This window comes from Lichenostomus cassidix, chromosome 1Aa (assembly GCF_008360975.1).
Source record: "Lichenostomus cassidix isolate B80296 chromosome 1Aa, HeHo_3.0, whole genome shotgun sequence".
Taxonomy (NCBI): Eukaryota; Metazoa; Chordata; class Aves; order Passeriformes; family Meliphagidae; genus Lichenostomus; species Lichenostomus cassidix.
The window spans coordinates 18,099,211-18,113,425 of NC_139480.1; the positions used below are offsets into that span (position 1 = coordinate 18,099,211).

At 47.8% G+C, this 14,215-nt stretch overlaps 1 protein-coding gene across 1 annotated transcript; it reads right to left on the bottom strand.

Moving 5' to 3' along the window:
- Positions 1-2,021: 2,021 nt before the first annotated feature.
- On the bottom strand, positions 2,022-7,116 carry PIM3 (Pim-3 proto-oncogene, serine/threonine kinase). The gene is made up of 6 exons (XM_085041613.1): positions 6,518-7,116; positions 6,065-6,174; positions 5,853-5,903; positions 5,186-5,549; positions 3,769-3,945; positions 2,022-3,614 (listed from the first exon to the last, which is right to left on the bottom strand). Exons 1-6 carry the CDS (start codon positions 6,597-6,599, stop codon positions 3,430-3,432), a joined length of 969 nt encoding a protein of 322 aa, XP_084897739.1. The 5' UTR covers positions 6,600-7,116; the 3' UTR covers positions 2,022-3,429.
- Positions 7,117-14,215: the final 7,099 nt, after the last annotated feature.

A 14,215-nucleotide genomic window follows, 5' to 3' on the forward strand; every position in this document is an offset into this window, starting at 1 on the left:
TTGCTCATTTTGGCAGAAACACTCAGCTAATGGAACTATATTAACACATCATTTCCCAACTTTCAACTGTAATGAAAAGCTATTTTTACAAATCATTACTTTCAGTATATGGTGTTTCAGCCACATGGCTTCTATTAGTGTACAGGGGAGTTTCACAACCAAAGCTGCCTGTGCAGTACTGAAAGTGCACCTTTTATGTTGAGCTAATCCCAGAGGGGAGTCAGCACTCGTGCCTGTGTCCTTTTGACCTTTATCCTTTTAATGCATTTTGCCTCAGTAGCAAAAGGTGAAAACCTAGTTTTTATGTTTCAAAACAGAGCATTTCAACGCTGATTCTCAGTGAAGCTAAGGAAAGTAACATCAACTCCTGTGAAAATGTTGAAAGTCCCTAGCTCAGCAACCAACAATAGCTTTACAAATGTGTTTTTAGAATCACTTTTCTGGCAGCCCTTTGAAGCTCACCCATACAGCCCTGCTGCCATCCCTCTGAACAGCTGTGAACATGTGAAGCTGCTGGAGTAGAAGATGCTAATTACTGTCAGCTACTGGAATTTCTCCAGGGACCACATGTTTCCCTAAAGAAGCGCACTAGGTGCTGGGATCATCTCTACTGTAGCATACCTGAATCCTCCCCTCTTAAGAAAAAGGAATTTCTCATTCCAAAGCAAAACTCAAAATATTCACTTTTAAGCATTCTTCTTGTAGGACACTGTAATTTTTGTAAGCAAACTTAACTGTAGAATGTTATATTTCTTTGAATAAAGTTCCAACAATAGGAATTTTCATGTACACCTGAGTTTCTCAGGGGCTAGGTTTAGCATATGTGCAGATTTTCATTTAAAAACTGGAGAAACAAATCTGAAATAGAAAAGGAATAAAAACAGAAAACACAGAAAACAAATTGATGGAAATGACTGCAGTTTTTTTTCCCAACTAGAGTAATATGAGCTTCCTTTTAGGGCCAAGAGAAAACTTTACACCTTCCATCCATACCATCAGAAAAGTGTACAGACCAAGAATGGTCTTTTTTTTCTTCAGATTTACCTCCTGCTATTCACTGGCATTTTGAGTCTAAACTAGTTAGCATCAGAAGCTTGATGTGATGTCAGCAAGATATTCCCCACAGGGAACCAAAATAATAGCTGATGAGCTGGCAGAAAGATCCCCAGAAAGGGAAATAACATAAAACAGATTATAAACCTAGCCCTTTACTGTGACAACTACACAACACCTTTAATGACTGACTGAACACATCCTTAAATAAACCTCATATATCCCTCTGTGGTAGTTAAACCTAGTAATCGCTACCACCCCCACAAAAAGACCAAGTCAGGTCAGTCTCTGGCTACAGAGAAACAAGGATGAAATCATTAATCTGCAGGATTTGACTGCCAACCTGTGAAGATGAATGCTGAGGGTATTTCTCTTGTCCTTTGCTCCAGATGAGAATGGCACATTCTCCCCAATACTCTGTCAAGGGACAGACACACCAGTCTTTTTTGATAATACAAGGGAGTTGAAGGAAAACAGTCACCCTGATCTCCAAGAATGCTGTCGCTTTCCTGTAAGGGCAGAGGAAGTCCTCGTCCACACCCAGAAGGAAGGTGTAAGTGGGAAGAAGGAAGCCTAATATAATGGAAAGTAAACATATCAACTGTGAAAACAGTAAGCACCAGCAGCTACAGAAATCCTTCCTTGTTATACTCAAGGACAAGTACACTGATACTCAGTGTTTACAGAGGTAAAAGTCCCACAATTACAGGGCCAATTCCCTTTTATATAGGCCATTAGTGCTATTGTATTGTACTCCTTCCCCAGTCCAACATCAAATACAGTGATGGGAGGAGCAGATAGAGTCCAGGTGAGAGATTGCTTAATTGTTCCAAAATGGTCACTGCTTAATGGCATAGAGCATCTACCAACTCTGGGTCAGCTGCTGGAGGCCTTAGATGGTAACAGAATGTGCTCCCCAGCTCGTCACAAGTAACAGTGAAGATAAAAGTAGGCACACAACACAGAAATGTTATATACAAAAAGTTTAATTGAAATACCTGTATAAAAAATATGATCTCCATACATTTCACACTGTTAAACAGAAGAAAAAAATCCAAATCCAAGCTGCATAAATGCAACCAGATCACAGAAACACAGCTATTAAAATAAATTAAGGTTTATGACTCTGCCACTCTACCTTCCAGAGCCAATGCACGGAGACTGTACAATGTCAATAACTTAAAACCCTTCCAAACAGCATTACTTTACACCTCTGGTACAATAATACCAGACAAAAGGCATACTGACTAACTTTAGAGAGTCATTCTATTTCCCTTAAACTAGACTTTGTACAACAATTTCCCATCTTCCAACAAAAAACTGGTAAGGTCAGAATTTTTTTTTTATTTTTTTTTAACCAAAAGTTGACAGGAATGCAGAAAAAAAGTGCCATGGGCAAACCACTAGAATTCCCATGGGGAGAAGGAGGGGAAAGCACAGTGTTGAATAACTCTAACCAAATAAATTAACCAAATAAATAGCCACAGTTAAAAACTGTGGGAGGTCTTCTAAATTCCAAACAATAAATAACTGTATAGTACATGGGAAAAACCAAGTTTACATAAACACATTATACAGGTATGGAAAAGAAAAAAAAAAGTACAAGTCCTTGAATATTGCATTGATTGTGCATTCAACATGCCCATACATACTTTAAGACTCGCAGGGTGACAAAAGGCCGGGGGGAGTTGAGAAAGGGGCTTCTCATGCCCAATGGTAGAGATGATAAAAGGAAACATGAATAAATGTTTCTGATAAAGAAGCCGATATACCTGTTCATATTTCTGTGCAGGCTATAGGAAATATTTTGAGCAGCAGAGGTGGGTTGGATTTGTAAAGGGCAGGGGGGCAGGAGTGAAATGTCTGTGTTCAAGTATTCCATCACCAGTGGATGGGACTACTTCATTCAATCACCGAACAGGTTCTCCAATGCATCATAGGAGCTGCTTCCTCCAGCACTGAGTCTAAAGGGAGCAAATTCCTATAATGAACTGGATCTTCTTTGGACATAGACAGCTCAAAAAACAAAGTCCCACTGAAGCAGCTTTCAAAAAGGCACTCAAAAGCAAATAAAATCTAGTCCAGGCTCTATGAGAGCAAAAAAGTTTACCATGTATTCAAGAGGTCACTGCTTTCTTAATAAGGTCAGTCTTTGACTAAGTACTGGCCTGCAACTCCCAAACATCAGCGTTTCCAAAGGAAATCTCTCATTCCAAAGCAGAAACCAGCAAAGGGGGAAAACAAAATCAAGTCCCTCAGACAAAGATTCAACTACAGAATAATGAATGCATTTTTCTAGCCCCTCCTATGTATTGGCAGCAGCACTGTGGTCTTTCTGCTTGTAGCTCCCCCTCCCAGTGCGAGGTCCTTAGTAATTCACAGACTCTCATTACTTGAACTTGTGCTAGATACATCGGTATCAAGGGTCCGTAGCCTTATATCACAGTCCTCAGACTTCACTACTTCAGATTTGTGCATCCATTGATGGTCAAAAATTTGCTCAAGTGTTGGTCTGTCTGAAGGCCTCAGTGAAAGGCACCATTTGATCAGCTGTTGACATTCTGTAACAAAAAAAGAAAGACATTAGACTAACAAAGAAGAAAAAAAAAAAAGACAATCCTGAATAAGAAAAATCCACCCACACAAGCTCAAATGTGCAGGATGATTAAAAAAACCCCAAAATCAGAAAACCCACTTGACCCCTACAGAACTCACCAGGTGAAATTCTTCTCCTGAAGTATAGTCGACCCCTCAAGATTTCTTCATCTTGCTCGAAAGGGATGTCTCCACAAACCATATCATACAGCAGAACTCCCAGAGACCATACTGTTGCTGACCTCCCATGGTATCTGTGATATCTGATCCACTCTGGAGGGCTGTATACTCTTGTTCCTGAAAGCAGAAAAAAAACCCCCAATTAGAGTAAAGGTTTAAAGTGCTTCCCCATTGTTAAGTTCCTTCTGGCAGAGCTAAACATTCAGAAACTTGGCATTTGGGAATTAAAAAAACATAAACAAACCTAAACTAAACAGCTTTAAAATTTTTTACAAGCCAAAGCCATTAGCAGTGTAATTTCAGGTCATCTGCGGGGTTACACCATCAACAGACTTGGCCCATCCGGTTGTGCTATGTTATTGCAACGAATAACACAGCCCCATCAGCTGACTGTTTACTGAGGCGAGCTCCCTTTCACTGACCACGTGGCGTCTGCTGCATCACACCAAAAATAGACACAAAAGGACAAAGGGGGCTGGCGGGGAGGAGGAGAGGGCGACAAGAAGGTGAAACTCAGGTCTGCCCGCATTACACAGGGCTAATCTGCTTTATCCAATTCCACAGGGCAGTAAACAAAATAGGGCCGCTTACGATTTCTATGTTTTTAAGGCCCCCCCGGGGGCTTCTATGCGGCAGCTTTTCCCAACCCGCCCCCCTTCCCCTCCCTCCAGTGCCCGAGGGCTCCTTGGATACCAAACAAAACGGAGAATTCGTGATGCTGTGAGTCACGTGCGGCAGGGCTTCGGGTTTCACAACAAACAGATGTGAGTGCGGCAGCTGGGGGAGGGGGGGAGCGAGACCCCGGTTACATCAGTCACACTCCAAGGACAGGGGGAAATGCTCCCTCTGGTCGCATGCTGGCTTATGTTCAGCTTTCGCACCTCTAAAGCATCGACCCCGGTCCCTGCAGCAAGTAATTTCGAGGGAGTGCATTTATCCCCATCACTTTAAAATCTGCAATGCGGGATTTCCAGGACACTGGCAGAATGGGAGCGGGGGTGGTACCACTCCGAGTTAAAAAAAGCACCGCATATAAAAACTGCATATCCACACATGGAAACATCCGACACTGGCAAAACCTCCATGTAAACAGATCGCCCTCTAGGAAAAAAAACCCGCTTTTTCCAAGACGGGGAAACATAAACTGCTGCGTCACTGCCTGGAATGGCTTCTTTCCTACGCAACTGAACACCCCTAAGCTGCTTCGGGTCCATAGGTTTCTATTACCGATAGACCTGATATGAACCCCCGCATCAGGGGCTCTGCTTGCTGCTGCTGGTCACTCGGAAGGACTAAGTGGCCGCTCTAGGGAGGCCACCATCCCGGGTGGGGCACGGGAAGGGCGGGGGGCACGTACCATCGAAATCGGTATAGACTGTGTCCTTGAGGAGGGCCCCTGAGCCAAAATCAATGAGTTTCAGCTCGCCCGTGCGGAGGTCAACCAGCAGGTTCTCGTCCTTGATGTCCCGGTGCACCACGCCGCAGCCGTAGCAGTGGCGCACCGCCTCCAGCACCTGCCGGAAGAACCCGCGGGCCGTCTCCTCGTCCAGGGCGCCTTTCTCCGTGATGAAGTCGAACAGGTCCTTCACCAGCTCGGGCCGCTCCATGATGATCAGGTACCCGTCGGACCGCTCGTACCAGTCCAGCAGCTTGATGACCCCTCTGAAGCCGGAGCCCACTTTCTTGAGAAGGACGATCTCCAGGGGCACCATGACGCCGCTCTGAGCAGAGAGGGGGGCTCGGGTCAGCGCGGGGCGGCGCGGCCCGGGGCACCCCCTCGCCGAGGGGAGGGAGGCGGGGAGGGGAGGGAGGAGGGCGTGCAGGGCGGGGAGGAGGGCGCGGCCGGCGGGCCCCCTCCGCCGCTGCCGCAGTCCGAGGGGCGGGCGCGGCGCTGCGGCGGCGAACCCCCGCCAAATTCCCTCCCGACGCAGAGGCCGCGCCAGCGGGGCGGGCCTCGCCGCCCACACAATGGCCCCGCCGCGGCGGAACCCCGCGGCACCCCCGAAGCCCCGCCGGGTACTTACAATCGTGCCCCACTCGGTCACCCGCTCCTTCACCACATGCTTCACGGCGACCTGCGGAGAGCGGAGAAAGGAGGCGCCGTGAGCGGCGGGGCGGGCTCAGCCTGCGCCCCGCCGCTGAGGGCCGGGCCGGCCGCGCCCGCCGCTTCCCGCGCCCGCGGATTCCCGCGCCACGCTCCCGCCCGCCGCCCCCGCCCGGGCGCCCCGCGACTCACCGGCAGCCCGTCGGCGATCCTGCTCCCCGCGTACACGGTGCCGAAGCCACCGCTGCCCAGCACGGAGCCCACCTGGTAGACTTTATCAAAAGGCTCCTTCTCCACTTTCACTGCAGAAACGAGAGGGAAACACCCGCGTTAGTGTCCGCAGCCGCACCGCCCAAATTAATAATAATAAAAAATATAATACGAAAAAAGTATAATAATAAAAAAAATGATAGTATGCCCACGAATCTCTGCTCGGGGGACGCATAGTGTATGCGCTGTCCTGATTCCAACCAAGGCTTTAATTCTTAAAAATAAATTATCTTCTTCAATTAATAAAAAAATAAAAATCGAAGAAAACGAACGCAGCTCCAGGAGCTGCGAGACGCTGACCGTGACACCCCGGTAACGCAGGGTCGGTCCGCACCCGCCGGCGCGGCGCTGGCAGGGGACACCCCAGCCCCGTACCTGGCTGGAGGATCTTCACCGGCAAGTGGTCCATGCTGGGGCTGCAGATGTGCGCCAGCGATCCGAACTTGGAGAGCAACATCTTCCGAGGAGGGCAAAACGTCGAGTCCCCCGCGGTGGCTCCGCCGGCGTCCTCCCGGCTCGGCGCTCGGCGCGGCTCTCCTCTCTCCGGAGCCGGCGGAGGGCGGCGGGCCGCCGAAATCTTCTGCGCGGCTTCTTCTTCGGCCAGGAGTGGGAACCCACGCAGTCCTTGAGGGTCCCCGCCTGCAGCAGTCCAGGCGTCGGTCACAGCAAGTCTTCCGGAGAAACGCAGTCAGCGAGCGTGCCGCTCCCGCGTTCCTTCTTACACCCGGAGAAAGCCGCTCGGGGCGCAGGCAGACGCAAGCAAAACTAGAGTCCTCCGCGGAGGCAGACGAGTCCGAAGGTTTCGGGTCCGCGCGTGGAGCCCGCCCCTGCGGGGGCCGCGGCGGCAGGAGCGGGCTGGGCGCCGCAGTGGAGCCGTGGCGGCCGCAGGACCTACCGCGCCGCCGCCGAGCTGCCCGCGCGCTTCTGAGCCGGCGGCGCCGCCGAGCCGCCTCTTAACTCCCAATATTTTGGTGCGGGCAGAGTGCGGCGAGCGCGCCAAGGATATCCCTCCGCGGGGGAGGGGGAAACACCTCTCCCCGCCACCCCCACTGCCCCCTCCCCTCTGCGCCGGAGCCCTCGCGGGGCGGTGGCCGCGACTGCAGCGCCCTGTCCCGCCCCACCGCACGGGCGGGCACGGGGAGGGCGGGGGACTGGGAACTACTTGTTAGTAGTAACCGGCGCGCAGAGTTACACACCGTCTGAGAGGAACGTATCACCCATTAGCGGAAAAAAAAAAAAAAAAAGGGCGGGGGGGAGATTCTCCCGTGTGCGTTAACGCTGCCGCGTGGCCAATCGCCGGACGCCCTTTCAAAGAGCTCCCGGTGCGGCCCAATGAGGAGAGCCCTCATTTGCATGCGGCGGCGCGCGGCCAGGGGGCGGCAGGGCGGGAATGCCGCGGAGTGCCGTGCCCGCCCCGCCCCGGGCTGCGGGAAGGTCTCTCCGAGCCGCCGCGGCCAGGGCTGCGCGGAGGCGGGGCGCCAGCAGCGCGGGGGCACGGCGGGCCGCGGCTTCGCGGAGTCCGCCTGCGGCGCGGGCAGCCCGAGCGCACTGTTTCGGAGCCCGCTCGTTTAGCCAGCCGGTGTTCCCCAGTGAGCACGCGGCGCGCTCCCTCGCCCTCAGCGGCGATTCCTCCTCCTTCCCGGCGCTGCCCCTTCTTCTCGGCGCAGTTGGGCACTGTGCCAGCACGGGGGAACGCCGGCGCCTGCCCTCCTCGCCTGCCTCTGTCAGTCACCTCCTCTGTGCGGAAGCCCCGCGGGGCCGGTGCGGCGCGACGGCGGGCGCCGGAGTCCTGGCGGCGCGGCTCGGAGGAGCTGAGGGCTTCCCTCCCCTTCCCGCCCCGCCGAGGCGCCGCGCCGGGAGAGGGCACGGAGCTGCTCCGCTTGCCGGCGCTGCCGCCGCCCGCCCCGCCCCGCCCCGCAGGGGGCGCTGCATCAACAGGAATGGGCGCGCGTCCCGTCCGGCGGGCTCGGGGGTCCCTGTGCCCTGAGGCTGCGGCAGGCCGGGCACCGCCGTCGGGGCGCTGCCGGTGACAGGGCGGCGGCTCCGGCCTCTTCTGAGGGGAGACACAGACAGTTGGCGGAGGGACAAGCCCGAGGGCATCCAGGAGATCTTGCCGAGTGTCTGTCCAGCAAAGCTGTGGGCCGCTGCCTTAGAAATTAATGAGTGCGGTGCTGGGTGGGCAACATTATCCTAATAACTGCTCCAGCAGCTACTTAGAGCCCAGCCCAGATGCGCTCCCAGGGCTGGCGCTCAGCCGGGGAGCAGCCCGCCGTTTGCAGACAGCCGGGCGGCCGCTCCTCCGCGCCCTGTCACAATTGCCCTGTCACAGCCGCCCTGTCACAGCCGCCCTGTCACCCAGCGCGGCCCGGTGCGTGGCACTGAGCGGCAGCGGAGCTGGAGGTCCCGGTGCTCCGCGGGGATCCCTGACGTGCAGGCGTTTCTGGCAGCCCCTCCCACCCTGCTCCGGGAGAGAGCCTCGCATTTGACATTGTCTGATAATAGCACTGCTGTAATCCCGGGCCGTCGTGCCCATAAACAAAGCAAGGGCTTCTAGGGAGAGGTAATATCTTTTATTAGATTAGACCAGCTGATGTAAAGGTCAAGTTTTCAGACACGGTTTCAACCCTTCATGTCCCCCAGTGTATTTTTTGAAGATAGATCAGTTGGGCTATAAAAGTTACTACTTCTTACACAGACCAATTTGCAGAGGCTCCAAAATAAACCATTGAGTTTATTGAGCAGCTGAAGAATTCAGGAGGTTTCATGTTTATGGACATTTTTTCCTTAAAGCTAATTATTTGGATTTATGAGATAGAGCAGTAAAAAAATGGGGGGGGGGGTTAATTTTTTTCCTTTTTAGTTTGTGTTAGATCCTGCATTTTGGCTGTCTCAAATCACATTAATAAAAGTTAATATGTGTAAGTGCTAAGTATTTAGGGAATTAACACTGCAAATTGTCACTAATTCCTGGGTTTTTTTTACATGACCAGGCATGAAAAATCATGCATGTATCACTAGTCTGCAAATGTAAAAACATCAGGCCTTGTCATTCCAACTATATTTGGAATTTCTTAAATTCATCTCTGTGTCTGGCCAATGTATAGTAAATCAGTGATATGCTTGCACTGAACCTGTTCAGGAAACAATACAGTTCCCTCAAAATCCTGTTTCATTTAAGCTACATCCTCTTCAGCTGTGTCAGCTGTCAAAAAAGCATGGCATACCTTTACACATCTATGTTTGTAGCAAAATGGTAGTCTAAAAATTCTGGGATCAATCCTGGCTTTGGTGTAACTCCCAATCTGATTTGTATTCTGTAAAAGGGAGGTTATTATACATTTAATATTAAAGAAAACAGGGTAGTTACTGTTAAAAAAAAAAAGGTGATAAGGGGGTATTTGTTCTTCATTCACTTAATTTTGGCAGACAGACATTTAATTTGTATACAGCTACAAGAGCTCTTGGTTTGACAGAATTACAGATGGATCCCAGACATGGAATTTACCCTGTCTTTACACTTAAGCCTTTCATGGGTTTGTGGTGCTTCTTTTGATCTGGCTTGGAACATGCAGTTCAGTGGTCCTAAACAATTATAGTGCAGAAATATTTTATAACCTAGTTTTGGCCACTTTAACAGTGGCTTTGCAGCTATAAATGGAAAATCATTCATGGCTAGGATGCCAGTTTGATTTAGAATTCATTTTTCTGTGCAACAATCCCTGAGCAGGAGTGAGTTTGTCAGGCACAGAAACACGAAAGATGCATGGGAGTTTCTGCTTGCAGAACAGTACTACCTTGAGGCTACCTTTTAATGTCTGTGTGGAGCTCAGCTTAAAGTTTGCTGTGGCACATCATCAAGAACTACACCAGCAACATTAATGGGCTCTAATATATACTTATAGCTGTTGTAGGTCTTCTGGATGGGACTACCAAAAGGCATCTGTTCTCATAATGTGACCATAAGGAATGCTGCTAAGAATGCTCTGGCAGTAAATGTCCATTAAACTTATAAGAATATTGGTATTCCTAGATCCCTCAACCTCCCTATATGTCAGAGTTCCTAGTTCCCTTAATAACTCTTCACTTGATTCTCTTCAGTCTATCTTTTATTTGGCAAGAGAACAAACCGAACACAGTGCCCTAGATGTGGCTTCATCTGTGCTGAGGAGAGGTCAAATAATCATGTCCCTTGACCTGCTGGTTGTGGTCTTACTAACACACTCCAAGATGTGGTCAGTGTTCATTACTGCAGGCACACACTGCTGACTTTGTTGGTTTGTGCTCCGCTGGGTCTTCTCCTGTGGAACAGTTAGTTCCAGCCTGCACTTCTCCCTAAGTATATCCTGTCCCAGATGTGGGACCTTGGCATTCTTGTTTTTGGAAGTTCAATACAGATGTATTTGTTATACATTTATTCAGCTAGTTGAGGTCTGAATAGCAGCTGTACCCTCCAGTATACCAACCCCCCTTTGATTTGGTGTCACCATGTATTTCTAAAGGTCATGGATGAGAAAGTTAAATACTATCAGCCATTTTGTTGATCCCAAGAAACATCCCTTGGAATCAGCTGCTAATTGGACTTGAAACTAATTACCCTTTGAGGCCCAATACTTGGTCAGTTTTTAATGCACTTTGTAGTGCACCTATGTCTTCCCAAATTGCCTGCAGATGCTGAAGAACTATCAAAGTTCTGGCTCAAGACAAGGGGAGCAACACCTACTCTAATCTCACCCAGAGAAGCCTGTAATGTAATTGTAGAAGACAATCACAGTGACTGAACACAGTTTGTCCTTGAGAAATTCAAGATGACTGTTCTCAATAACATTTTTGCTGTTGTGGTAATAGAAATGATTTCCATGAATATTTGCTCTGTAATTTTCCCAGCAACTGAGAGAAGGTTGATCAGCCTTTCATCACCCAGATCTTCCTTCCTGCAATTTCCTAAGACAGATGTAACATTTTTATAGTTTTTGGAAACCTCCTCTGATCACTGTGACCTTTCACAAGGGACAGAGAGTGCCCTTCCAATGACTTTTGCTGGCCCTCTTAGTACTCTCAGATGTATCCTGTCCAATCCCATGGACTTATATGACATTTCTGGCTTGTTTAATTAGACCCTGACTTGATCCTTGATACTTGACATTGAACCTTGGGATGAGTGAGAGCAGACCATGCCAGTAGAAACAAGTAAAATGAATACCCGTGTGCTGTGTCACAAGGTCACCTGCTGTATTCAGCAGCAGGCTTAGATTTTACTGTCTCCCATTTTTGCTGCAAAAGCGTCCTTACCCATGACACCCTTCATCAATTTTAGCTGCACATAAGCATTGACCCTCTAATTCCATCCCTGCACACTCAGGCAATGCTCCTGTATTCCTACTCATTGTGTCCCCTCCTCCACCTCCCATATGCTGTTTTCTTGTTGTTGAGGTCAGCCTTCCTGTGCTGTAAAGGAAGGTTTCTGCTATATCTGCCTGTTTGCTTGCAAATTAGGATGTGTAAGGGATATGACTGACTCCACCAGGTCTCGCAGATCAGTTGTTAGGCCACTTCTTTCAGCAACTCCTGTAATTTCCTTTTCACCAGTGTGTCTTCTGAAGCCACAACTTCTCTTTATTTGTTTGCATTTAAGAATATGTTGTTGGAATAATGAATGATTAGAGAATCATAGAATCATAGAATATACTGATGTGAAAGGGATCCATCAGGATATTCATCTGGCCCTGCACAGAACTCCCAAAACTCACACCATATGCCTGAAAGTGTTGTTCAAATGCTTCTTGTACTCTGTCAGTCTGGTGCTGTGACCACTTCCCTGGGGAGCCTGTTCAGTGCTCAACCACCCTTTGGGTGAAAAGCCTTTTCCTGATAGCCAACCTAAACTGTCCCTGACTCAGCTTCACTTCGTTTTCTCAAGTCCTGTCATGGGTCGTAAGAGTCATGAGATCAGTGGCTGTCCCTCCTCTTCCCCTCATGAGGATGTTGTAGACTGCAGTGAGGTCACCCCTCAGTCTCCTCTGGGCTGAAAAGACTGAGTGACCTCAGCTGCTCCTCATATGGCTTCCTTTGGACAGTCTCTAATAGCTTAATGCCTTTTTCATGTTGTGGAACCCAAAGCTGCCCCCAGCACTGGAGGTGAGGCTGCCTCAGTGCAGAGCAGAGTGAGACAATCCCTTCCCTTGCCCGGCTGGCGATGCTGTGCCTGATGCATCCCAGGACATGCTTGGCCCTCCTGGCTGCCAGGACACTGCTGACTCATATTCAACGGAAAGATGTTGACAACTACATCAGTAACAGACCGTACATTTCCACATAGGGTACATTCTTTCCCCTTTATAAATCAATGCACGGAATCTATTCAGTCAAAGTTGACTCCTACCACAAACATTAGTAAGACTAGTATTAAGGTACTGCTAAAAGTTTGAAAAACTGAAAAGGCTTTCACAGAGAATACAAAGTTTAGGACTGGTATCTTAAAACATGATGCTCTAGTAGCTCAATCTGCTTTGTTTATTTGATAGAAGTTTAAGAGTTAACCTCTTACTCTAACAGTCTATAAGTATCTACAATTTTTTTTTTCCCTGCCTGGTATTTGCTAGCTCTTTAAGTCTCACACAGGAAGAGTTTCCCAGGCTGGGAACTGAGAGAAAACTACAAACTCTAGAAAAGTACAGGTGGGTAACAGAGCCTTACTGTGGATGTAATTCTCTGGTAATTGAAGACCTGGTATTGAAGCTGGATTTAAAATAATGCAAGAAGATATGCTTATGTGCAAAAAGAATTTACAGATTTGTGGTACAATTTGCATTAGATACCATGACATGTCAAATGAAGTCGGACTGGAAAGTCTCTGGAGCATTAATATTTATGATTCAAAAAGCATGGCTCTGCACAGAACTGAGTTCTCAGGACCTCATCTTCCACTGTTATGCAGGTTGCACTTTGTATTCAGTACAAAGTACAGATTGCACGATTTCAGCAGTTGTTTTCCCTATTTCAAAAAATGTATTGAAGGACTAAAGTGGGATAAAGGAAAGGTAATGAGAATGACTGAGGCTATGAAAAAAGAGCCCCTCTTTTGAAAGATTAAGCCTTTTTTTCACTTTAGAGGGAAGATCAAGAAAGGGGATACAGTAAAATGATGGTCTAGGTACCATAGATCAGATGACTGTGTTCTCTCTCATTTAACATGAGCTGAGGAACATCAAGGAGAATTAAAAGGTAACTTTCAAAACTGAAAAAAAAAACCCAAGCAAACCCAACCTGTAATTACCTCTACATATAAAACTTGTAATTAGACCATGGAACTCAATGCCAAGTCACAAAGGCCAAGAATGTAACAAGATTAAAAAGTATTGTATTTTTAGTGATAGCAAGTATATTCAGGGTTATAATTGGAGGATAAAAATAGCAGAAGGGCTATTAAGTATCAAATTTCAATGTGGAAACCAACTTTATGTCTTTTAGAATGAGTTGATACTGTCATCAGCAAATTAATGAATAAAGAATGTAAGTAAGGAGTAAGGAATATGGTCCACCTCTGCCTGCTCTGAAGTCTTTATATGGAGTGAGCCAAAATGGTAGAGTAGTTTGTGAAGCAAGGCAATTCTTAATAAAGTCCTTTATTTTCTCCTGTAATTCTGTTTGTGCCAGTAGTGTTATATTTTAAACTGCTGCAATGATGTGAAAAATTGATCTCAGTGTTTTGTTCAATGGGGTAGTCAAAATGAGTGTTTTTCAACCTATAATCTATGCATTGATGGAAATAGTAAGACGTCACGAACCGTTCAATTAATTTTGTGTTTGTGCACATGCACCAAATAAAATCAGGGAGGGAAAAAAAGGGAAGTAATAACAAAACCCCCAAGGTTTAATTCTATTTGTTATTTTGTAAATTATCAAGTTACAAAAGTAGGGGAATACATAATCTGTCCATAAAAGTTAAAGAAACACTGGAACAGATGATCTCAAGATTTTGTGTAGAAATTTAGAGAAACATTTACTGTATGAGATGAAGCAAAAAAAAACATTGTTTTTATGACTGTGTTTGAGTTTTATAGAAATGTTAGAGTA